The sequence below is a fragment of the Sebastes fasciatus genome, chromosome 17 (genome assembly GCF_043250625.1).
Source record: "Sebastes fasciatus isolate fSebFas1 chromosome 17, fSebFas1.pri, whole genome shotgun sequence".
In the NCBI taxonomy this organism is placed as follows: domain Eukaryota; kingdom Metazoa; phylum Chordata; class Actinopteri; order Perciformes; family Sebastidae; genus Sebastes; species Sebastes fasciatus.
In genome coordinates this window covers 22,491,834-22,517,600 of record NC_133811.1, presented here as the reverse complement: position 1 = coordinate 22,517,600, position 25,767 = coordinate 22,491,834, and the positions used below count along the sequence as shown (strand labels likewise).

The 25,767-nt window shown below is 45.4% G+C and overlaps 1 protein-coding gene across 3 annotated transcripts; it reads left to right on the top strand.

Moving 5' to 3' along the window:
* Positions 1 to 5,524: 5,524 nt before the first annotated feature.
* Positions 5,525 to 24,114, top strand: LOC141754524 (adhesion G protein-coupled receptor B1-like). Of its 3 annotated transcripts, none has more exons than XM_074613640.1 (30): positions 5,525 to 6,375; positions 7,249 to 7,398; positions 7,491 to 7,589; positions 7,723 to 7,887; positions 8,296 to 8,460; positions 9,640 to 9,804; positions 9,918 to 10,082; positions 10,185 to 10,393; positions 10,498 to 10,692; positions 10,832 to 10,900; positions 12,105 to 12,213; positions 12,658 to 12,801; positions 12,894 to 12,963; positions 13,159 to 13,261; positions 13,657 to 13,700; positions 15,841 to 15,967; positions 19,040 to 19,143; positions 19,272 to 19,374; positions 19,507 to 19,657; positions 19,773 to 19,842; positions 19,943 to 20,009; positions 20,116 to 20,201; positions 20,378 to 20,549; positions 20,687 to 20,782; positions 20,904 to 20,940; positions 21,131 to 21,753; positions 21,867 to 21,902; positions 22,027 to 22,131; positions 22,354 to 22,404; positions 22,624 to 24,114. In XM_074613640.1, the coding sequence occupies exons 1-30, from the start codon at positions 5,673 to 5,675 to the stop codon at positions 22,819 to 22,821; spliced, it is 4,581 nt and encodes a 1,526-aa protein (XP_074469741.1). In that variant the 5' UTR covers positions 5,525 to 5,672; the 3' UTR covers positions 22,822 to 24,114. The 3 variants fall into 3 exon arrangements, with proteins under 3 accessions (XP_074469741.1, XP_074469739.1, XP_074469742.1); XM_074613638.1 differs by having other exon boundaries at positions 20,901 to 20,940; XM_074613641.1 differs by lacking the exon at positions 22,354 to 22,404 and having other exon boundaries at positions 20,901 to 20,940.
* The last annotated feature ends 1,653 nt before the right edge of the window (positions 24,115 to 25,767 follow it).

The following is a 25,767-nucleotide window of genomic DNA, read 5'->3' as shown; positions in this document are numbered from 1 at the left end:
TTATTTTATGTTGCATTCAGTAATTCCCCCCAACAAGTGGGATCTAAAAATTCACGTGCCGCCACAACACAACACAGCATGCCTCCTCACTCCCACCAGGCTCAGTTCTCTTCAGGAGACAGGAGGGACAGTGATGAGGAGGGACAATGACTGATGATCACTCATAAATCAGCCTCTCTGTTTAACACCTCCTGACTCATGTTGTTTGGACACTTATTTAATTTTCTCTCTCTCCTCTTTCTCTCTCTCTCTCCCTCCCTCTCTCTCTCTCTATCTCTCTCTCACTCTCCTCTCCCCTCTCTCCTCTCTCTCTCCTCTCTCTGTCTCTCTCGCTCTCTGTCTCTCCTTTCTCTCTCTCTCCTCTCTCTCTCTTTTTCTCTTTCTCTCCCTCTCTTTCTCTCTCTCCCTCTCTCCCCTCTCTCTCTCTCTCCCCTCTCTCTCTCTCTCCCTCTCTCCCCTCTCTCTTTCTCCCCTCTCTCTCTCTCTATCCTCTCTCTCTCTCCTCTCTCTCTCTCTCTCTCTCTCTCTCTTTCTCTCCTCTCTCTCTCTCTCCTCTCTCTCTCTCTCTCTTTCTCTCCTCTCTCTCTCTCTCCTCTCTCTCTCTCTCTCTCTCTCTCTCTCTTTCTCTCCTTTCTCTCTTTCTCTCCTCTCTCCTCTCATTACAGCAACAGGCAGCACCCACGTTAGGTTATCCCTCTCACACTCAGAGAACTACCCAGAACCGCCCACATCCCGGGAGAGAGAGAGAGAGAGAGACTGGGTGAGAGAGGAGGAGGAGGAGGAGAGATGGATGGAGAGGGGGACGCCTTATTCCTGTGTGCACGTGTTTGCAATGTGTGTGAGGGTGTGTTTCACACACAGACAGAGAGAGAGAGAGAAAGTGTGTCTGTGTGTGTGTGTGTGTGTGTGTGTGTGTGTGTGTGTGTGTGTGTGTGTGTGTGTGTGTGTGTGTCTCCTCTCCTGCATTGCTGCACCGTGTGTTTGCCTCACCTCTTACTTTTAATTGGATGAGGAGGAGATACTGTCACTATGACAGCAGCCGGAACACTCATCATTCCTTCTGCACAGTTCAGAAAACACCCCTCAATGACCAGTCAATGACTCCGATTGCCTTTTAATTAATTAATCAATTAATTAATTAAGGAGATCACCCCGTTATGCCCCTCAATGAACTGGAAATTGTCTTTAAATGTATATGTATTACATTAAATATTGGTGCTTATTAATGAACAAATTAGTAATCATAATGATATTTAATGATTATAATATATCGTGTTTATTGCCAGGTGTAAGAGGTATACACTAGGGAATTTGCTTTGGTTTTGTTGGTGCAAGTCAAACTGTATAATAACAAAAGAATAGCGTTAGAATAAAATAAGAAGATACAAATTATATTGTTATAAGTTAATCTTTTCATGTGCACTATGTTGCGCACAATGTTCCTCTCTCTGGTGTTTCAGATGAATCAATGAGCGTCTCCTCTCCTCGTCCCCTCGTGGACTCTGCTGATCCTCTTTCCGGTCTACCTTTTGGCTCTACGTTCATATCTGCGTAGTTTGGTTTCTCATAATCGTTTGTCTCCATGCTGCACAGATCCCTCCCTCTTTTTCTCTCTTTTCCACATTCACAGTCCCTCCTCTCCCTCCCTCCTCTCTCTCTCGCGCACTCACACTTTTACGCGCGCGCATACACACTTTACGCGTCTCCCCCGCACGCGGTGCTGTCTCATTCACTCCACAGTGCGCGCACCATCCATCCACGCACTGACTCTGCCCGTGAGCGGGAGGGGGGGGGGAGGATATATAGCTCCGAGAGGAGGCCACTGAGCTACACTGAGACTGGAACCCACTTGCAGTGCACAAGACCACAAGCAAGAAGACTCCGAAGCCGGGAGTAGAAGTACCAACACATCTTTTTATCTTGGAGCTTTTGAGAGGACAAAGACAAACGAGTTCTACACGGACTGTCTGCTGCTGGAGCTCCGATACAACCTGATTTGACGCACAGCTATACACCAGTGTTTTTACTGGACAGCTTAAACAAAAGTTGGTAGTAAACTCTTTGGAGTTTGGTTAGAGTCACTATTTTTCTTTGCTTGTGAGAGTGGACTGCACTGAAACTTGGGATCGACCCGTCTGGAAAGTCGGGCTTTGGACCTGGCGCATCTTTTTCAAGCTTTTCAACTGCGAAAGTTTTTTGGCCAGACCTGAAGAAGAAGACTTCTTCTTCCAGAGTCCCCGACTTTTTTTGAGTAGCTGCTACCCGAGACACCCAACCTGGGAGACCGGATAGAGAGCCACTGACGAGACGTCCAAGAAAACGTTATCAAGGTAAGACAAGTCTTTTTATTTGTTTGATTTTATGCATTTAAATGTCTGTGTATGTTTCACAAGTGTTGATGGATCAGAAGTTCCAAAGTGAGGATGAATGAGTGTATGATGCATGTTTTATCCTGCAGCTTCTGACTTTGTTTCTGCAGATTTCTCTGTTTCTAACTCGTGTGTCGCTGTCCGTGGTGATGAAACTCTCTCTCAAGTCTCCTGAAGTGTTGTGCATCTATTATTTGTTTGCTTTTATACATTTAAATGTCTGTGAATACGAGGTTGTATGTTTTTTCAAGTGTTGATGGATTGTAAGTTCCAAAGTGAGGATGAATGAGTGTATGATGCATGTTTTATCCTGCAGCTTCTGTTGTTTGTTTCAGCAGATGTCTCTGTTTCTAACTCGTGTGTCGCTGTCCGTGGTGCTGAAACTCTCCCTCAGCTCTCTCCTGAAGTGTTGGTGCATCTATTGCATTGCTTTTCTGCACAAATCTGATCTCCATAATGTCTGTTTCCTTCCAGATTTGTTTTTATTTGCACCATATCGCCTCATATACTGTAGTACTATAGTACTCAGTGGGTGAAGCGATGTACGATCTGATAGCTCAGCAGCAGCAGGAAGTTAGACTGCAGCAACAGGTTATCCTGCTAGAGCTTTCTGATTCTCTCTTGTATCACTCAGCTTACATGATAGATAAGAAGGGTTTGGAATATATTTCAATATTATGATCTGCTGCATGATGCAAATCCATAAAAGTTTCATGTCTGCTGTCAAAATCAGGATGCCTTTGCAGTATTGCCTTAAACAACTACAAGGATTTCTCCCTGTAGGTGTTTAAAATGCTGCTTTCATCAAGACAAACTTGCACAAGCAATCAGTCAGCAGACTGGATTTTGCTCATGTCACTTTTCTTAAAAAGAAAAACAAAGAATTCTGCATCATAGAGTTCATCATATACATACCAATGCCCAATTTGTTTACCTTCTGTGAATCTGAACAAACACAGCACACACATCTCTTTGGACTTTGTCCCAGGGAGTTGCTGTCAGCAATCTGCTGTCAGCAATCTGCTGTCAGCAATCTGCTGCAGCGATTTGTTCAGTCTTGCTGCTTGTTTGTTTTTGCTGTCACACACGGATTTGCAACATAAGCTACCTACAAAGCGGTCCAGTCTTCCTGCACACGTGTGCAAAATCTTCACTGGGCACGGCTAGGATGAGGGATGACCTGTAATGTGCAACCAAATTGTGTTTTTCTGAAGAAGTCTGCTTCAGCAAAAGAAAGCATCTTTGCAAAGAAAAGAGTGAGATCGGGAAATTGTAGTCAGCTGTCTATCTTTCTCTATCAATCGCACTTACGCATACACGAGGCAAAGATTTAGGTTATCATTCAGTAGTCAGTAGTAATAGTAAGAAGTCATTCGGACAGAAAAACTCAGTTGTCTGGCTGGGAAATCATACGACTCATCTACCAGCCTTATGCATCAGACAAATAGAAAATCATTTATTTTAACTTCAGCTTGTCTTATATCTTTGCACAGCTTTCTAGTTCAGTCATGCATAACCATCTGCAAACAGATCTCATCAAAATCCCTGCACATTACTTCTTGTTTCCTCTTAGTTCTACATCCAATATGACTTGTGTATCTGTGATGAGACCGGCTGCTACAAAACTGTGCACGGCAGCATAAATAGAGAGCGTGTCGCTGATTGCAGTTCTTTTACTGTTTTTCACACTGATCTGCAAAAGATCTCCGTACAACAGACGTCCCACTTTTTTGCACTGCCTGCTTTGCAGAAATGTTGTTGACGACAGCAAATGGACGAAGAACAAGAGAAAGGGACAGAAAGGTCGGGTGGGAGGGGAGGAGAGGAAAAAAGAGCAACACAGAAACAAGAGTTCTCCTACGACAGCTGGACTCCTTTCTTTTCACTCAGATGCCCATTCATGGAGCTTCCGGGTGTCGGGAGGCGGGAGAGAGACGCCCACCTACACAAAGCAGAGGTCTTTGCTGTGTTGCTCACAGAGAGGAGAGGAGAGGAGAGGAGAGGGAGGGATGTGAGAAACGTAATTATGAGCCTGAAAAGTGCAGGTGCCTCTCAAAGCGAACGCTGCTGTAGGCATCAATTGTGCCGCTGCCACCCTGCAATGCCCCTTCTCTGTGATTAACCCCTCTGTCACATAGAGAAAACACATATTGCTAAGTCTTAGGTAACATCTTCCTTCATACAGACTTCACGATGTCTTAGGTTTGTCTCACTGACAGTGAATCAGTGACAAAGGAAAAGAATAAGATGGAAAACATAGGGAGTGAAATGCTTGCGAAAGATGTTGCTGAGCAACAGTGTTTTCCTCCTCTCGCCTGTGCTCCAAGGAGCACCTGGCATTATTTCAGCGAGTCCAGTCAGGAACAGAGATCTTGACTCTGCACTCACACAAAAGCACGTTTGCAGGATGAATTCTGTGCTTCATTTGAATGCATGCAACCTCTGCAGAGTAGCATTAAAATGCATCATTTGAGTATGTTTTAGTGATGCATCTTCATTACCCTGCATGCATTAGCATTAATATGCAAGAGTGACTGTCATTTGTCACTCCAATATTTCATATCACTCTATGCTCTGGTATGCAATGCAGGAAATATATTCCCAAAGCAATTCGAGGTGCCGCAGCAGAGTACATAATTACACTTCACCATGGACACAGAGTAACCATTTCCCTTGTTTGCTACTCAATAGGAGGAGTGCATTGCACAAGTAGTGGAACTGATGGGCGTCTGTGGTTGCCAGTGGCAATGCTTCCACGGACGTCAGACTGACGCACACGATTCGCGCTTCAGTTTAGTGTGTGGGAGGAAAGAGCAAAAGCTTGGAGATACCAGCCTGCTGTGAAAGACTGTAATTGCAGCGCTAGAGCAATTATGTCCCGGAGAACTGGGCATTTTAGTTCACAGAATCTGCCCCCAAACGCTATGATACTGATACTGATCAGAAGCAAGTCCCTGAAACATGAATATCAGGTTGACAATGGGTCCAATTAAAATGCATCTCATGAATATTGTAAAAAAGTAAATGCATTTCTTTTGGAGTCTTATTATCCTGCATACTGAAGTGTGGTGTTTTACTGAGATTATTTAGATGTTGGAGCATTCTGACCATCTTTTTCATTCCCTGTTTCTCTGCAGCTCCCTCTTTGACTGTCTGATGCACTAAAGCTTACAACAGTTCTTCAGAGGAGCTTTCCTAGATACGTTAAAGAAGTGCAGTAACTTGCAACAAAGAAGCAACAACTCGGTCAAACCAGCGATCACAGAAACAAGAACGACACAATCGTCCATCTAAGCCGACCCAATGGCGTGGTCAGCTCTTACCGGCCCCTGCGTGGCCCTCGTACTACTCTTCTTCGGTTTGACTTCCTGCAACCCCTCCGGCCCGGCCTCCGCCACTTGTGCCACCCTTGAACAGAGCCGCTTCTTCGGTGTGTTCTCCTCGACGACCACCCTGCACTCCACGCCATGCTCCTGGACCCTGCAGAACCCCGATCCTCGCCGCTACAACGTCTACATGAAGATCACCAAGCCGACTGACTCCTGCGTGCCCCGCCAGATCAAAACCTTCCAGTTCGACTCGTTCATCGAGACCTCCCGTACCTACCTGGGCATGGAGAGCTTCGACGAGGTTGTCAGGCTGTGCGACGCGTCCACCACCGTCACTTACCTGGAGTCCAGCAAGCAGTTCTTGCAGATCCGCAAGATGGCAGCGAGGAACGGCGTGGAGATGCTTGAGGGTCAGAATGATGTCAGCGAGTTCAAGGCCGAGTTTCTGGTCGTTGGGAAGAGGAACCCAAGCATGCCCGCCTGCCAGATGCTGTGCCAATGGCTTGAGAAGTGCCTGTCCAGTAGCACCCACGATTACCCCTGCGGCATCATGAACACACCCTGCCAGTGCTGGGAGGCCCCAAAGAGGAAGCCAGGAAGCTGCTACAGAGGCGGTGTCTACGTTGAGAAATGCCTTGCTGTACCCAGAGACAACGGACGCGATGCTGAGATTATCAGTAAGTTGACGATTTACCTCCAGAGTAAACTTTTTAAAATGTGAAAGAAAAACAAAAAACCTCAGGAGGTTCATCTGAACATATCACCTCAAAAGAAACAAACAGAAACATGTGTGTTCCCCTGTATTTGCCGTATTATTTTGCAATAACATGTGCTCAGAAAGATTGGGGGGGGATCAGGTTCGCCAGGACCCCACAGCTCTGCAGGCGGTCTCCAGCGCTTCTCAGTGTTTTGTGTGTTAGGAGCTGCTGAAGGTAATGATCCATGTCTGCAGAGCAGGGGGCCCAGGCGGAGGATGTGCACTCTGCCGCCACAAAGTAATGAGAAGTAAATCAAAGATGTTAGAGTAATTGTGCATCCTCGGGTCTCATTGGCGAGACCGCCAGAACCGCACACATCGCCCCAGCTCCTGCTTGGCGAGGAGTCTGCGATTCGGGGAGAGATAGAGGGCATGTTTGTGCATTAGGTTGGGGATGGGTTGAAAAGAGCACAAAGACCTCACAGTCAGCTGGCAACGGAAATCGAAGTGCAGCACTTGTGGTCGTCATAGCAACGCACCTGTCAGCCTCACACACACAACACTCTGCCCTGGTTCACACCGAGCGGTTAAAAGCAAACAATCACCATTTCAAATGCGACAGTTGATTGCTCAGTTCTGCTCACAAAGAGGCGTCCTTGCTCATTCTCTGCACAAATTACACTTCCTGTTTCCACATATGAAGTTTATAAGAGGGAGTTTTTGCTGATTCATGCTTTTGTACACACAAAGTGGGGATATTAACTTAGTTTGAGCTAGATTACTGTTTTTTTCTTGCAACAATTATCAGCTTCCAACCTTCAATATCTCTCCTCTTCTTCTGTAACTTTTGCAGAAGGCTGGGCCGGTTGGGGTCGTTGGTCAGTTTGCAGCCAGGAGTGTGGTGGTGGAGTCCAGCTGCGCAGCCGAGCCTGCCAGCCCGAGGATGAAGTTTGCGAGGGAACAGTTGAAGAGGGAAAGGCCTGCAACCCTCAGCCCTGCATTGGTAAGTGTCATTTATGTTTGGGAGCACTCAGGCTGGTGCAGGTGGCTCCGATTAGATGCAATAACAATTGTGCAATTTTCACTTTCTCTCAGGCAAAGAGCGCAGCAGGAGCCAGGGTCTAAGAGCCATTGTCGGTTTGAAGAGGGACAATACTGATGATTCGCACCTTGGAGTCGTTGCAACCCAAACAGGTGAGATAGGAATGCACATTTTGCAGATGTGACTGCAAAAAAAGAAGCTGAAGGTTGACCAGAGTGCAAAAATGTGAACCTCTCCAAGTGTTGAAGGCCTGGTGTGCTGACCCTCTCTAATTCTTTTCTACAGTTGATGCTAAGACCGATGAGTGGTCCCCCTGGACCGCCTGCTCAATCACCTGCGGAGAGGGCTGGCAGAGCCGCACCCGTGTCTGCGCCACTTCCTCTTTCACCACCCAGTGCACCGGACCCCTGCGTGAAAACCGCCCCTGCAACAACACAGCCGTCTGCCCCGGTGAGTGTCTGGTTCCTACTCTTCTAATGTGTGAGCATGACAGGGGGGGGGAGAAAAGAGAAAAAAGAGAGTGTCATCTTGAAAATGTGGACACTTTTTGAAGTACACAATGGAGGTAAAAGCCATTATCCCTTACAGCACCAGTCATGAAAGGAAAAGTAGATAAAGAGAAGCAGACAAGAAGTTAGAGAGGCATTGTTCAGCTTGGATTGTGGACTGGAGGCTGCAATCCAATATCAACTAAGTCTCCCTAATAGTTTGTGCATTTAGTGGATTATTGTACAGATTGTGTGGAGAACTGCCCCACCTAGTGGAGAGTTTACAAAATGTGCCTGCAGTGTGCAGCCTGTGACAAATCCAGTGAATGAAAAACTATAACTTTCTTCATCAAATTATCCCTCTGTGCAGTGAATGGTGCTTGGGATGAGTGGACCCCCTGGAGCCTGTGTTCATCCACCTGCGGTCGTGGTTATCGTGAGCGTTCTCGCACCTGCAAGCAGCCCCTGAACGGAGGAGAGCCTTGCCGGGGACCTACAAAACAAACCAAGTTCTGCAACATCGCTGTCTGCCCAGGTGAGCTAGTTATTAAGAATTCTTCTAATAGCTGACTTAGATTTGATGATACAGTGTGTGAAAACCACATCATCTTTATCTAATGAAAGTCCAAACATGTGTTACTGCTTCACATAGCCAGTTTACTTTTACTACCACGTCTAAAAAATCCATGACAACTGCCTATACTTGACCCATCATCTAACTGATTCATACATGAGAGCTAATTAAACCCCTCCTCAGCATCATCACCACCACCCCAAACAGCAACTGCGGTGGCAGCTTGACATTACATGTGACGCACTGACAGAATAAAAGCCTCAGTGGGCATTAGTCAGTGGCTTTATAATAACTTCAGGTGACTCACGCTGTGCTCATGGTCAATGCATTAGAAGCTCTCCGATTCCGCCACCTACTCGTGTTCTGACAGGATTTCTCTCATTTGGAAGTCACAGCTGCAGTTAGATTTTCCCACTTTTTTTGGTGGTAATTATTCTTATCACTTGTGTCTTTTTTTTTCAAAAAGTGGTTTCTCTATCTATCCAAAAGTTCTCCTTGTTGCAGTTGCATGTGACAGTCAGCAGATGTCGCTGTGCGCTGCAGCTGAATTAATGTCTGAAAGGGAGGATGGGCTGTAGGCAAAGTCATTACTGAGAGATGATTATGATTCTCATTTGAAATTGAAAAGCTTAGAAAATGGAGTCATCCTAAATAGCCCTTTTAGCATGATGAATTTTCACCATTTTTTTTTAAAGACTATGCACTTTATTCCATCAATTTTACCATCGTACAAGCAGCATTTACTCTATTTTTTTCATCTTTTCAAGGCTTTTATACCACCAAATTAAATCTGGAATATGAAAAGTGTTTTCCAGTGGTCAATCATTATTCCCTCTCATTTAGACTTCTTAAAAAATACCCATTATAGAGTTTTTAGAGTAGCATTGCTTCTCACTAAGACCAAAAAGATGGGTCTCTTGGTTAACATGATGACTTTTTATATTAAAATATGGAGTCAAGTGCACTAAACAATGCTCATAATGTGGACAGATAGCATGAAGGACAGATAACCGAGCTCCAACTTTCTGTTTCACTTAAACTCAGCTAAAATGCTGGGATGCCCGTGGCTTTAGGTTCTGTGTTGTCCTTGCGCTCCCTGTTAATAACCCTCTTTTGTGTATATCCTCTGCTTCCCTCTAGTGGATGGATCCTGGAATGAATGGTCTGTATGGAGTGCATGCACCACCTCTTGCTCCAACGGCACCATGCAGAGAATCCGGGAGTGCAACGGCCCATCCTACGGAGGCTCTGAGTGCCATGGAGGCTGGAAAGAGTCAACCAACTGCTTCCTGAAAGACTGCCCCGGTAAGAAAAAAAGAAAACAAAGAAACTAAATTCACATAATCACTATCCACATAAAAGGTAAATGAATCAGACAATCACAGTCCCAGAGTTCATGGCATATTCTCTGTCTTTAGTTGATGGACGCTGGCACGCGTGGACCTCTTGGGGAAGCTGCAGCAAGACTTGCGGTGGAGGCATCCAGCAGAGACAGAGAGTCTGTGAAGGACCATTCTTTGGAGGAGAGCCTTGCCCCGGTGATAAGGGAGAGCAGAAGCGTTGCAATGAGAAGAGATGCCCTGGTTAGTGACACCAATACAATACATAAGAGTGGCCACACTAAAATAGTATTCAATTAAAAAAAGAGATTACTTATCCTTCTACTTATCCTTGTAACTCTACAGAACCCCATGAGATTTGCCCTGAGCAGAACACCGGAGATGTTGTGTGGAAGAAAACCCCCGCCGGAGACATGGCCGCAGTTGTCTGCCCTGCTGATGCCTCAGGTCTGCTCCTTCGCCGGTGCACCCTGGACGCTGTAGGCCTCGCCTCATGGGAGAGCCCAACTCACATCAAGTGCGTCTCCAAGAACTACGAGAACATTCAGATGCTGGTAAGCCCTGAAAATGTAGCCTCATGTGTTGCATCCTCATACAGCTAATTTCCCTGTAACGAATGTCAAAGATTCAGATTGACCTCTCGTCTCTTCCCATGCAGTCAAGGGACTACAACTCCAAAGCACAGATTGGGCAGAGCATAGATGGTGTTGCCGAGGTGATCTCACGCCTAAGATTCTCCTCTGATGAGGGTGCCAGGTACAGCGGCGACCTCTTGGCCGTCATGGAAATCCTGAAGAACACCACAGAACTGTACAAGGGGACCAGGCTGAGAGTGAGCAACGCCGATGTCGAGGTAAGCCCCAATATGAAAATACTAAAGAATAATATAATGCAACACTCTCCGACACGTGCATCTCTGACCAAAAATACCCTCTAATTAAGCTGGATTTTGTGCCTTCTAACACCTCTGCCTCCATTTAATGATCTTGCAGAACTACGTCCAGACAATCAGCAACTTACTGAAGGAGGAACATCGTGACAAATGGGAAGAGGCACAGCTGGTATGTGATAACAGTGTGTGTGTGTGTGTGTGTGTGTGTGTGTGTGTGTGTGTGTGTGTGATCCAGATTGAATGTGATTAGGGGAGAAAATAAGTTGGTTGTGTTAATGTTTCTGTGATGGGTGTGCAGGACAGATTCAGGACAGAGAACTGTCGGGGTGTTTATTGGAAGTTAGTGTGAATTTAGAGTATCAATGACTGATGTGCTTGCATTGATTAACACTCCCTTTTTGTCATCCAAACACTGGAGGAAAATGGAATAAGTATGACACTAAGAGCTAAAATGATCTCAGAATAGACAAGTAACAATAACTAAAGTATTAATTATGTCTAGAGTGCAACTTATCATCTAGTTCTACCAAATTGTTTTGTTCATAAGTTGTAGTTACAACAAACTAAACACAACTTTGACTCATCTGACAACCTGTTGCACTTTTTCAAATGTGTTCCTGCTCAAGTGAGCAAAAGAAACAGCTCCTACTAATCGATTCCCCTGAGAAAGGATGAGCAATAGTAGAAAAGTTATCCTCCCACTGCAGAGAGTAAACACATATTTGTGCACAAATTGGGAAAAAAAACACTGTATTGTGAATTACCAAGGCCACTGCGACAAGAGAACACTTCAAGGTGACAGGCCGGGGGAGAGAGAGAGAGAGAGAGAGAGAAACAGAGAGAGAGAGATTGAATCAGGGAGAATCACTATACGCCCACTTTGCAATCTGCGAGCCTCTGTTCCATCCTACATAGCGATGGCGGATGTAAGGGGACACAGACAGCACATCGCGTTCGAGCACGCACCTTGCGCCCACATCGCTGCAGTTCTGCGTCAGAGACACACGCAAGTCAGAGCAGCCCTCCCTCCCTTCCACTGAGAGAGAGGACAAAAAATCCCGAGTATGAATCAACAGCCTGCCCATTTATGGCCTTAAGGAAGTTCTGAGGTTGCATAGCAGCAAGCAGTGTGCTTTTTTCCTCCTCTTTTCACTCCACTGCTGAGTGCTCTGAAAGAATAAGCTGGACTGACATAAGAATAGGAACTCTAGATATGGGCATTTAACCCTTAAACGCTTACCTAAGTGCACAATTATACTAATTGTTCAAATTGCATATAATGGATGAGCCCCTGCCCCCTTTTGTTTCCATAATTTCCCTCCTATTTCTAACTCTTCCTCCTTTTCTCTTCCCATTTTTCTTCCTTTATCCAGATGGGTGCCAACGTTAAGGAGTTCCTCCGCCTTGTCGAGGACTTTGTGAACATGATCGGTACGCAAATGAGCGGCTTCCAGGACATTTACGAAGTCACCGAGAATTTAGGTGAGCCCTAATTTCCCCCTGCCAGCTGCTCCCCGCTCATGTCTAGTCTGGGATGATTTGTCCTCCATCCAGCACGGAGAGTGCATCAATCTTAATCTGAGTCCATATAAGCAGAATGCATCACTTTGACAGAAGTCCATCAGCTATACCATATTACTTATGCCATCTTTCCAAGATGTTGCGCAAGTAACACACACACAAACTTCACCAATCTGTCAGATACTGTAAATAACTGTAAACTCCACACTCTGAGTCACTCTCTGTGACTGTTTGAGTGAAGGTGACATTCTCACAGGATTTAGTTGACGACTCCACACAGACACACGCATGACGCATGAAACCAAAATGTCCTTGGCATTAGTTGATTCTTAACACAGTGTAAAAAAAAAAGCTGTGACCTCTCTAAAAGTGTTGTTCACTAACGAAGCCCTCTGTCCCTCTCAGTGCTGAGCATCCACAAGCGCCCAACAACCACGAACACCAACTTCACATTCCCAGTGAAGGGCTGGAGGGGAATGCTGGACTGGGTCAGGACATCTGAGGAGAAGATCTCAGTGTCCCGTGATGCACTGTCCATTGAACAAGCTGGTAAGAAACAGACAAGACATCATTTATTTCTACATCAACTGAATGTGCAATCTTGTGATTTTGAGTCTAAGCAAGCTTTTTGTTCTTCCCAGATGGCAATGATGCTTTTGTGACCGGCATCGTCCTCTACAGAAACCTCGCCTCTATTCTGTCCTTCCAGAGGTAATGCAATTTATCTGCTTTTACATGTATGCAACTGGCCTTCCATGAAATATATTTTGTTGCCACCAGATGGCACCACGTTCATACTCATCTACTTCTATATTCTCACTTTTTTTATTCTAAGGCCTCATGTCAAACCTCGACTATAATGTCTCACATGGATAACACTGACTGTAATATCCTCTTTCTCCACAGTAACACCACCCTCCTTAACTCCAAAGTGGTGACGGTGATCGTCAAGCCCACCCCGACTTTCCTGTCCACCCCCGTCGAGATCGAGTTCCCCCACCTCCACAATGTAAGTCCCTAATGGTTACCCAATCTTACGAAAAAAATACCAACCCCACCCTCCGGGCTGTTTGCTCGCCGCGGTACGCAGAGCCTGACATTTTGTTGACATTTGCAGCAACACCGTGACTTTTACTTATACTCGTGTCGGTTTGAAACCCGGCAAAGATCACAGCCCAACCAAACGGGTCAGTTTGACGATGATGCGAAATCATGCACGGTAATTAGTCCCCGCAGCTGATGATAAGAAGCTGTTTTTAGTCTGGTATTACGGGGGTTGGGAGGGTGGCGAGAAATGTGGGCAACAAGTTGTTGCATCTCACACGTTTATAGCACGGCATCCTGTCCTACACATTTCTCTTTTCTGCAGAGACTCCTCACACTGATTTCTCTCTTATTTTGCAGGGCACCATGAATGAGACGTGCCTCTCCTGGGACGAGAGCGAAACGTAAGTGTTGACCACGGTTGTTTTTCTTCTTAACCATCACTCTATTTTCTGGCCTCGTAAGCCGATCTGGCGCTTATTTGCTGCTGTTTATCTTCTCGCTCGTAGCCGAGGTCCTTACAGTCATGCATCTGTTACTACATATGAACAAACAACTCCCCCAGACCTACACTCACAATAATGTTTCATCCACTTTTCACGTCAATCATTTCCGACAAGGAGGACAAAGCAATGCCACAACATGTTGACCGGTCTCTCCCAGCCAGCAGCACCAGGCCTCCCTCGGCTGTCTGACATACTTACTGCATGACACATAGACTCTGCAGTTCTAGCTGAGTGACACTTCACTTCCAGCAGTCTCCTGCATCGCTTTAAATGAGCCACATCCTGGATAGACAGGCATCACTTCTAACCTCATTACATAGCCAGTAAACTCATGGCTGCGTCCCTATAGGTCACACCGCAGGGTGTCAATCTAAAGACAGTGGCAGCTCTCCCTTTCCTCGCCTCTAAGTCGTGTTCATAACATCCACCTGTTTGGGGTTAATGGCTATGACACATGGGACTTTTTAAAGATGCTTAGATGCATTTGAATAACTTATGACAAGAGCTCCTGTCAGCCTCAGGCACCACTCTGCCCTCCTGGAGAAGAATACACAGGTGGACCATTTGCATTTAGATAGATTTATGCACTTGCGGAGGACAGATAAGAAAATGCACCTGCACCTTTTTTTTTTACATAAACCACAAACAAGCAGAGTCCAAGCATAAGCAAAAGCCAAAATGAATCGGAGGAGAAAATGTGATTTCAGAAGGAGGACAATGTGCCTCTAGTCAAATTAGATTCATTTTTGACAGCGGATGGGATTAACGAGAGACAGTGGAGAGGAGGAGGAAGCTGGCTGATGGCACAGTTTGGGGGTCAACGCTTATTCTTTGCAGAGATGCATATGTGTGATCACAGGAAGTGCTCCATTAGCTCCTCTGCCAATAACCAGATGGATGCAGCTTCTTGTGACAAAAGATAGAAATCGCAGCACCACACGTGCTTTTTCTTTTTTTAACTTTGCATCACGCAACATTTAACCCATCTGCATGATATGACGGCTCCAGCACAACGCGCATTAAACTGTGCAGCCAAGCCTGCTTAGATGTCATCCCAGTTAACTGCCATGATGAGTTTGCCCCACGGCCCCGTGACACCACCATGCACCAGTCCGGACCTGCTGGCTACCCTGTATTCACCAGTCAGTCAGTCAGTCAGTCAGAGCCGGAGGGGGCTGCTCATTGCCTTAACCTCCTCTGTGCTCACTGGCATCTGCTGCTATAATGCTGCTTACACACAAAGACAGATCTCAGTACAAGATCTGAACAAAAATGTCGTAGATTCAGTGATTTGTCATCAGACTATAAGTGCATCTCATCTTAAAGATGGTCTTTTATTATTGATTTTACTTTCTGCCTGTAATGTAATCCATCCATTTTTTTGTCTGATCAGTCTTGGCACAGTATAAGTGAGCATAAATGTGACAGATATCATGTCACTTGTTTTAGATTGCATACAAACATTAATCAGTTGAAGTGTAGATTTCCTCACTGTTGAAATCATAATTCAGGTTGTCTTCACGTCCCCCCCTCCTTTCCTCCCTCCTTCTTTTTCATAAGAAGGAACACTTTGTCCTTTGTCCCCACAGTGCATTGGGCAAGTGTTGCCAATAATCTCATGTCTGCTGCTGAGGAAAGATTGCCCATAACAATAAATTATACAGATTATGGCTAATAATGAGATTTATGAGGGGGCCTATATCATCATTAATAATCATGGCTGCAGATGGCTATTAATCATATTAATCATCATGAAGGCTTTCCTGCATGAGATGCAACATATGAAATTTCTCAAACTGGATCACAAATATTTAAATGTTATATAAAAATGTGCCTGCATTGGGCTGTTTAACATGATGGGACTATCATAAGTAGAAAATATGTTTTTCACCATATATATATGAGAAAAATAATCATCATATATTTATATATATATATGAGGAGGGAGAAAAAAAGTGATTAAGAGACATTGACATGAGAGATGTTGTCAGTTGTCTCCTCCTAACCCGTCCTTCCTCCTCTCTCCTCTCCTGTGCAGTTCCTCTCTGCTCGGCTCTTGGTCTACTCGGAGCTGCAGAGCGGTGCCAGTTGATTCATTCAGAACCAAATGCGTGTGTGACAGCCTCTCCACCTTCGCCATCTTAGCGCGCGTCAACTTCGACTCGGTAAGTCTCCTGTCTTTTAACAAATATATGCTTTTTTTTCGGTCAAACATTGATCTTTAATGCATAGTGTGCAGTGTGTGATTGCGGTGCAGTGTGAACGTCTGGGACTTGTTGTTTTCGAGCGTTTTTTTTTGCTGTAGAGCTGCTGCCTGCACAGCACCTCTTTGTCTCCGTGCAGGTGCTTCATGCTGCAGATTGAGAGAATGAACGTTAATGCATGGGCTGTTTATATTGATGGGTAATAACTGAGCAACGTGTTGATATGCAGGAATTTAAAAACATGATGAATTGCATATCGGCGCGTCGATTTTTGCACGAGCGCGTTAATTGATGCTTGCAATCAAGCTGCATAATCCACTAAATACATATGATCGCACCTATTTGGAATAAAAAGCAGTTTTGCATGAAAAATATTTATCATTTATCCCATTTTTTTATTGAATCACTCAAATTTTGATCATTCGGCTTTGCATTTGATGCTTTTTTTTAATAATAATAATGCATGCAAGAAGAACTTGTGCGCATTAATTGCCAAAATCTTGTCATTACGCATCGGTGTGTACTTTATGCGCAAAGACAATGTGTAATCTCCCCCGCCCCCCCCCCAGACTGTGTGTTGCCTCTCGAGCTGCTCCATCTCCAGTTGCCGTGGCAACGCATTCTGCAGCGCGAACTCGGCCTGTGTGATTTTTGATAACTGAGATTGCTGAGAAAAAAAAAAAAATCATCTGTTCTGTGAGCAGCAGCCCCTCCATGACTGAGGAAATGATCTGTCCATCTCTGCTGCTGCTGTGCATCTGCTGCACACACACACACACACACACACACACACAATAACAATCAACAGATGTGTATTAGTTGGAGGAAATGTGTTTTTTAAATGTGCATTTTCTCCTTTACTTAGTGGCAAAACAGCTCATGAATTTAGACTGCGGTGTTTCTGCGTTCAGTCTCCTCTTTTTGTCCCCCCCAACCTGTTGTTTACATGCTAGATTTGATTTGTCTTGCTGTTGCCAGTCTGAACAGCGCCTCCCATATTTGTTATAGGCTGCACATACCTCCCCTCCCTCCTCTCAACCGCTCCTGCAACAGTAAAAAGGCAGCTGCGCCAATCATTCCAGTCTGCCAGTATCTCTGAATTCTCGATTACATCCTCCCCCCTCCTCCTCTTCCTCATCCTCCTCCTTCCTCCTCGGCCACAGCCTGAAAATGCCAGAGAGGCGGACCAATGAGAGACAGACGTCTGGTAATGCATTGATGGTTCTCTCGTCCGCCTCTCCAGCCATCCTTTGATGTGTGCTGTGGGCATTTTCAATAACGTCTTCCTATGAGGAACACCAGCGAGAAACCAAGAGAGAGAGAGAGAGAGGAGATGTGAAAAACAGCCACATACTGCAGTGTGTTAGCTCCCATTCGATACAGTCTGATTTCAGGAGCATCATGTGTGATGGAGGTATGATGGTCCAGTGGGAGCAGCCTTCACAGTTAGTACAGCAGATGCCCTTGACCTGCTGGGTTAATCAATTAAAATCAGGGCTTCTCTGCACATTCGTCTCCCTTTACCTGCTTGTTCGAAATGAGAACATGCGACACGGTCAAGGACAGGCAGAAGACATGCTTCATATTTAGGTCACACCGGCTGTCTGGATTTCACTCAGAGGCCCACGGTGCGAGCTTCAACCCAGATATAGAGATTGGGAGGAGAGGGAACAGAACATACTGTATCGCCCTTGTTATTTTTTCAGTAAAAGGCTGAAGCAAAAAAAAAAAACAGCTCACCGCTCTGCTATCTGCCATCTGTTTTGGGGCGATTCTGATGTAGTTGGATAGATTTTTGAAACAAATTTGCCACACTAAATTAGTCTTTGGCCGCCGTAGGCCGGACTTCACCAGCTGTGCTTGGCTACCAGAAGAGCCTATGTGGAGCACACGTTGAGATCCATTAAGGCTCAGTATTCACTATCAACAATGGCAAACGTTGTAGAAGCCATGCTTCACATACACTTGGATTTATGGCCATCATAAATCAAATGAAGGCCAAAGCGGTGTCTATTTCTTTCCCCTCTATCCGTTGCTAATTTGATACCTGCAGATTTATTACATCTGAGGACATTTTCCTCACCTTTTTGGAGCCACTTAGCCCTTTCTCGCCTTTTTTTCCTTCCCTCAACACATTATCAAAAATATAATCACACCATTTGTCAGTGAGGGCGTCTTTATCCGTACACTGTTAAGAATTTCCCAGTAAAATAACAGTAAAGAACTGGCTGCAGGGTTGCCTTTATGTTACTGTAAAATTAACATTATTATACTGTCGCTGAAATTTAAATTTAACAGGTTTTCTTTTGTATTAACAGTAAAGCACTGTTTTTACAGTGCAGCAAGGGAAGACGGGCAAAAAGACAATCCCTCGTCTGTTTTCCCCCCACAGAGAGGTTCGGCACCGGGTGCCTGTTTGAAACACGGGGCGGTCACCGCCGCTGGCAAGTGGCAGGCGCTAAGCTGCTGTCAGAGATCAGAAGGGCAGGTGGTGGCAGATTAATGCACAGGTGATAATGGTCCACCTGTTCGCCCCTGCAGGGGCGGGGCGAGGAGCTGCTGGCTGGCACAGGAACGCCAACATATCAAGCAGCAAAAGGGGGAGAAAAAAAGAGATCCGTCAATGATTTTGATGGTCGCTGTAGCAGCTCAAACTAATGACTGAACAGCACTGAACTGCCCCTGGGAATTGAACCCCCCTCTCTTTGCTTAGCAGAGAGAGATATATGTGCAGTATCCTCCTCGCCTCATTTGCTGACTCAAAAGCTCACTGGAGGAACGCAGTGACCCTGACCATTTGTTTAGTTTGCCGCTCCATCTTTCTGACACGTTTCACCTTGGGGTCACCTTGCCTCAGCCGTGGCCTGATTGTGCCATTCAACTGTTGTGCCTGCAGGGAGGCTGTCTGCTCTTCCAGATAGCAGCACGCCCACAGGCTCTCACTAGTGTGTGTATGTGTGTTTCCCCTCTGCGTGAATGTGTGTTTGCAATCAGCTCTAAGAGGCATGTTTTGGTCTTGTCTCCTCTCTGCAGATCATGGACAAGGCACTGCTCCCGTCCGTGACTCTCATCGTTGGCTGTGGGGTCTCCTCTCTCACCCTGCTGCTCCTCATCATCATCTATGTCTCCGTGTGGAAGTAAGTAACCCTACCAGCAAAGTCAAGCATGTCAGCCTCTTTCATATTATATGCTTTGTGTGTGTGCTCTGGTTTCTCTCTCCTCTACCTACTCATCCCTAAACTCATTCTTTTCCCCAAAACTCCAGGTACATCCGCTCCGAGCGCTCCGTTATCCTCATCAACTTCTGCCTCTCCATTATATGCTCCAATGCCCTTATTCTCATCGGACAAACTCAGGCTCGCAACAAGGTAAAGGCACTCTTCCTAACCTTCTCTTTTTAAACCTCACCGCTTTGGGGATATTTTTTGGAAGCCGCTGACACAGATTTCTCATCTTTCCTCCTCTTATCTCCTTCCTTCCTTCCTTCTGGGCTACCACAGGTGGTGTGCACTCTCGTCGCCGCTCTCCTGCACTTCTTTTTCCTCTCCTCCTTCTGCTGGGTGCTGACAGAAGCTTGGCAGTCCTACATGGCTGTCACTGGTCGTCTGCGCAACCGCATCATCCGCAAGCGTTTCTTGTGCTTGGGCTGGGGTAAGAGCGCCTGTCTTTTTGTTTGTTTGTTCCTCCTCTGTTGCATCACTTTTCTCAAAATCTCTTTTTTATATTCTTAGGCTCTAACGTTTTTTGTGTATTTTCTATCTTGCAGGACTTCCCGCACTGGTGGTGGCTGTGTCTGTGGGTTTCACAAAAGCTAAGGGATACGGCACTGTCAACTAGTAAGTCAAGTCTCAACCTGCCATTTGTAGGCTTCTCTGCATTTATTCTGAAATCTCTTCCCTTAGCTCATGCATTAACATTTTTCCTCCTCTTTTCTAGCTGCTGGCTGTCTCTCGAGGGCGGACTCCTCTACTCTTTTGTCGGCCCTGCCGCAGCTGTTGTTTTGGTACGTATTCTGACTACAGCATCCCAATCCATCACAATACGTAGTCTGTTTTGTATAAATGCATTACCTATTATTAAATTGTCTCATCCATTTCTCTTGCAAACAGGTGAACATGGTCATTGGTATTCTGGTCTTCAACAAGCTGGTGTCCAAGGACGGCATCACCGACGTGAAGCTGAAGGAGAGAGCCGGGTAGGTCTTATTGATCTCCCTCTACACCAGAGTGTTGCGCTTATCGGCCTCATCAGTGCCATTACAGGTGTATTGATGATGTGCATTGATATCAAGCCTCACGATCAAACAACAGGAGGGAAAAGGAGAAACCGAATTCCAGTGTGATTCTAATCAGTTTTTTTCTCGCCCTGCAGAGCCTCACTGTGGAGCTCTTGCGTGGTTCTGCCCCTCTTGGCCCTCACCTGGATGTCCGCCGTGCTGGCCATGACCGACCGCCGCTCCGCCCTCTTCCAGATCCTCTTCGCCGTCTTTGACTCTCTGGAGGGTTTCATCATCGTCATGGTGCACTGCATCCTGCGTAGAGAGGTGAGCAAAAAACATTTAGATGACATAAAGTAACAGGAATTAAAGTAAAAAGCGAAAGTAGTTTTTCTTCATGAGGTTAAATGAGCTGCGGTTCGAATGCAATTTCCTGAATTCTTTTCTCCCCCTCCGCCCATTAGGTTCAAGAAGCCGTAAAGTGCAGAGTAGTCGACCGCAAGGACGACGGCAATGGAGACTCTGGCAGTTCCCACCACAATGGCCACACCCAGCATATGGTAAATTTCTTGGCTTATTGCCTTTTTAATGTCTTGAGTGCCTCTCGCGTTTTATCCCTAAATGAATATGTGCATACATTACGCACGCTGATGGAACAATTTTTTATTCTTTTATCAGCAGTCTGATAACGAAAAGGATGGAGATTCAAGCAGACAAGGTGAGCCCCCTTTTTACATCAGCTGTTTCCTCTCGCTCTTAACCATTTTTCCATTTGCATTTAAATTTTCTGTGAGCCTTGCACTTAAAACATCTGATCATGCATAAAAAGAGAACATAGTTATTAAACCAATTTTTCAGATGTGGTGGTTCTTTATTGTTTTTTTAACTCTTACTATTTTTCTTAAAAGGAATGAAGAGCTCCTCTGAGGAGAAGATGCCTCCTCCTCAGCTGCCTCTTCCCATGGGCCCCAACTTCCACACCCTACCGTCCAACCTCAGCAAGAGCCACATGCAGGCCGTCCCTGAATATTCCAGCCACACCCTCACCCTGAAGAGGGAGAAGAGCCGCCTGGCGGGAGGAGTCGATCCGACCTGCGGGAAGCCCGTGTACGTCTGCGAGGGGGAGCTTTTCAAGCAGCTGGACGCCGATCTCGCCCGGGCCCAGGCCGAAGGCAGCATCTCCGACGGCAGCAGCTACGTCCTCATGCCCAACACCACCTCCACCCTGAGGTCCAAGCCCAAGGACGACCCCACCAAATACAACATCAGCGTGGAGCAGATGCCACAGGCCAGGCTTATGCACCTCAGCGGGCCCTTCGCCGAGCCCCAGGCCGCCTTCGGCATCAAGTCGATCCCCATGGACCAGGTCAGCGTGTCGTACTCGGAGAGAGACTCGCCCATCCAGAACATCCACAACATGTCCAGCGAGTCTCACATCACACACAGCAGCCTGGAAAACACCTTCGAGTCCATGAACTCCATGATGTCCAAGAGTGAGACCATCTCCACGCTGTCAATGAGCTCCTTGGAGGTAAGAGGAGGTGGAATAGCGTGACCTCTTGCAGAAAGGTTGCATTCTTGTGCAATGTTTCTAATATGTATCTGAAACTAAACCAACTCTCCTATCTTTCTTTTTCTTTGCAGAGACAGAAATCCCGTTATGCTGAGTTGGACTTTGAGGTAAATATTGTTTAGAATCTGGCTTTTGAAAATATTATAAATTACGTGATATATATTAAATGTATCTTAGCAAGCATTCATATTTTGAGATTAAAATGTTTTCTTTTTCTTTTTCTTTCTCTAGAAAATAATGCACACAAAGAAACGCCACCAGAACATGTTCCAGGACCTGAACAGGAAGCACCATCACGCTGAGAAAGATAGGGAGTCCCCTGCTTCTGACAGCAAGGTAACATATCGTGACATTACGCTCGTCATCCATTTCCACAGACATTCATTTACAGGAACAAAACACGGGAACCATAACAGAGGCAATTTTAATGTTAAAAGAGGTTCTTTGGTGTGAGAAACGACCTTTATAAAACAACCAGTGATTTGTGTCTTGAACTATGGTTGTCATGACTTCGAGGTCATTTGATTAAGGATGTATTTTCTTCCTTCCTTCTTACAGTCTGTGAGATGGAGTGTGTCTTCAGGAGGAAGTGACAAAACGAACCACAGTGTGAGTGTTTATATACAAACTCACAATCTTAAAATTTAAGCAGACACACAATCAGATATTTCACTTGCCTCAAGGAGGAATAATTTCCCCCAAATGACAACTTTCATTATCAGAAAATCACCTGTGATGTAATGAGGCCCATTTCATTTTTGATTAAATTTGCTCACGGCTTGATGGGTGACACCAGTGTTAAAGTGCCTCCTTTTTGTACCTCAACAGGACAAGCAGCAGGGTACTATGGAGAGGCCGTGGGAGGGAGTCCGGGGAAATCAGCAGTCGCCCCCCGCATGGGTACGCAAAGACCTGGAGCCCCTCGCCGCCTCACCTCTGGAGCTGCACTCTGTGGAATGGGAGAAGGCCGGCACCACCATTCCTCTGGTGGGGCAGGACATCATCGACCTGCAGACGGAGGTCTGAGGGGTTTGAGGGGGGCTCGAGAAGCCACCTGATTTCACCTCGTTTACCTTTTTGGTTTGGAAATGGTATCCTATTATGGATAGAGTAGAAGGAGACCAAGAATGGAAGGAAAGTAAGAAAGTAGGTCCCAAGAATCAATGTCTTCAAACCCTCAACCAGAGCAGGAAGGAAGTGGAGGGAAGGAGGAGTGGATGTTTAATGTAGCTTCTCTGTGTGGACTTAAAAAGCATCTCGTGTCCGAGTGCTTAGGGGAGGGTTAACCCTTAAGAAGGGTTAGCGGAGCGATCAGTGGCTTCCATGGACCAGGACTGGCTGTGGTGCCATTAAACGCTTCACTGGGAGTTTTCCTGAGCTCTTCAAGGGTTGAGAAGATGTGGTCGACATGTCTGTGCTTCTTTTTTCCTTCAACTCAACTTCGGAGAAGAATGAGATAACATAATGCGGCGCTTCCTCCCCGCTACTCGGGAGGAGCGACCGTAAAACTCTCGGCATGCTCCTCTTCCAGCCGTGTTACCTTCCAAAATAGGACAAGGCGAAAGAGAGAGCATAAGAGACCAGTTTCACACTTGGAGTCCAACACTCTGCACTTTGATAGAAGGGCGAACACATTTTTGTTTTCATGGGATCATTTACTTTCACTATTTGTTTGCTTCGAAATGAGCCTCTTCCATGAGACTCTATACTGAGACTATATACTGGAGAGCAGGCTTAATCATACTGATATCTGCTATTACCATCACGGTTATTATTATTAAAATGATTATTGTCAGTGTTATGATTATAATTATCGTCATTATTGAGTTTATACCCGATATTCGATTTTTCATCCCCCTCATGACTGTCACGCACAAAGTTCTATTGTTTTTGTGCTGTGACCAACAACATTAGGCTCCGAAAAAAAAAAAAGCATCTTTAATGAGCCCATATGGACTGCATCGGGACAAACATGCTGAGTGGTGATGGAGGCGGTTACCCACAAATGTCCTGGTTTTCTCCAGCATTCTGCTTCGATACCAAAACACCAGCACCAGAATGAACACAGACTCTCACACAGGAAGAGCAGTGCACTCTGGGGAAAATAGCTGGTTGGTTCAGCTGGCACAAGATGCAGGCTCTTCCATGTCGTACATGTGGATCTGAGGGGTCAGCGAGACCTTTTCATCATCGCCCTTATTTGTTTCTCAGCCTTGCAGGACTCTTGGACTGAGCGGAGGCCCCCTGGCGCCGATGTGACTTCCAATGCGGCGCCAGGTCCTCAAGACTTCAACACATTTTGTGTTTTCCGCCATCAGTGTGAAATAGTGCAATATGATGGGCGCTTGATGATCAAGCAAGACTGATATTATCATTAAGGCAGAATTTTTTCTTACCGACCGTTTCAACACTTTTATACCATCTTCCTCATATTTACAGAGCGTATAGATGCTTTATGAGTATATTGTATAACAAATCTGTATTAGTAATTCAAGGAATTTAATCACTAGAGATTTGTTAGCGCAGACTCCATATTTGGAGCTCTCTGTGACAGGTAGATAATTGTACTTCTATAAAGAGAATATTATATAGAATGAATGATAGCTTATGAATAGCTCTAAAACTGTACTTCAGGATATTTGTTATTACTCTCCGCTGTATAGTGGTGGGTAATAGAACCTCATGTCTTCTGTAACGGTGTGTTTTTGATAACCTTGTCAGTGACTCGATAGTATGTTCTACCAGCCAAATTCCCTATGTCCCTTACCCTCAACCCCATTCATACCTCGAGTCAACCGTACTGAATACCCATTTGTATTTTCTTGTCTTGACTTTATTATGTTCTGTTTGACCTCCTGTTAAGGTACAGTTTTCACAGCACAAAATGAATGTGACTTTCTAATAAAAACAAAACTATACTAAATGAAGAATGTGATCCTTGGTTATTGGCGGGTAAACACATTATAATGGTGAAATGCAACTTTAAAGAGGACCTATTATGCTTCTTTTCAGGTGCATACTTGTATTTAGGGTTTCTACTAGAACATGTTTACATGATTTAATGTTCCAAAACACGCTTTATTTTTCTCATACCGGCTCCGCTGCAGCACCTCTTTTCACCCTCTGTCTGAAACGCTCTGATTGGTCAACTGGCCCTCTATTTCGATTGGTCAACCGAACCAAAAAATCTATATAGCACATTTAAGGAAAGGGAAAAAGCACAAAAGCATAATAGGTCCACTTTAAGTCTTGCAATCAGCTGATTCAGGACAACTGAACAAACAACTACTCCTGTAGATATCTGAAGCCAGAACAAAACAAATTAGCACCTAAAAGAAGTTCAAAAAATAAAATCACTATCCAACAAACTGAAAACACTAAATGGACAATTTAAAAAATAAAACTTTGATTCACCTTGCTAATAAACACATTATAATGTTGAAATACAACTTTAAAGGAGCAATATGTAGCACTGACAGATTTAAATTGAGTAACAGCAGTCCAAATTCAAAACATTAGAGCTATGGCCCGTCCGCTCCTCCAGTGCAGCAGTTAGCATGTGTTGGCATCATCGCGTTAGCCTCTGGCCAGCAGTAGTCGGAATCACTTCACCGGCTTGGTGTCTCAAATACTCGCTGCTTTGATAACCCAGCTGCACACAGACCACAGAGAGATGTGCTGAGGCTTTCCAGGTCTGGTAGAATCTAACATTAATGCTATCTGTTCGTTAGCTTGCCTCCATGGCTGCAGACGGCTGTGTTTGTGTGCCAATTTGTTCCATATGTGGCAACAGGGTGTCGAAATGGGCAGCGGACGGGATCACACTGGCCAAAACAAAAACAGACGTTCCGGACCAGAATGAAAATTTCAAAGGAGAACACACTGGCTGTAGCATTGTTGTCGGAGAAGCCAGTATTTCAATTCAGCATGTTTCCTTAACCTCTGATGACATATCATGGTCATTTTATGATT

Coding starts and splice junctions, on each gene's coding strand:
- LOC141754524 (XM_074613638.1), top strand. CDS start 5,673: ATGGCGTGGTCAGCTCTTACCGGCCCCTGCGTGGCCCTCGTACTACTC. Junction 6,376..7,248: donor ACGCGATGCTGAGATTATCA/GTAAGTTGACGA, acceptor TAACTTTTGCAG/AAGGCTGGGCCGGTTGGGGT. Junction 7,399..7,490: donor CAACCCTCAGCCCTGCATTG/GTAAGTGTCATT, acceptor ACTTTCTCTCAG/GCAAAGAGCGCAGCAGGAGC.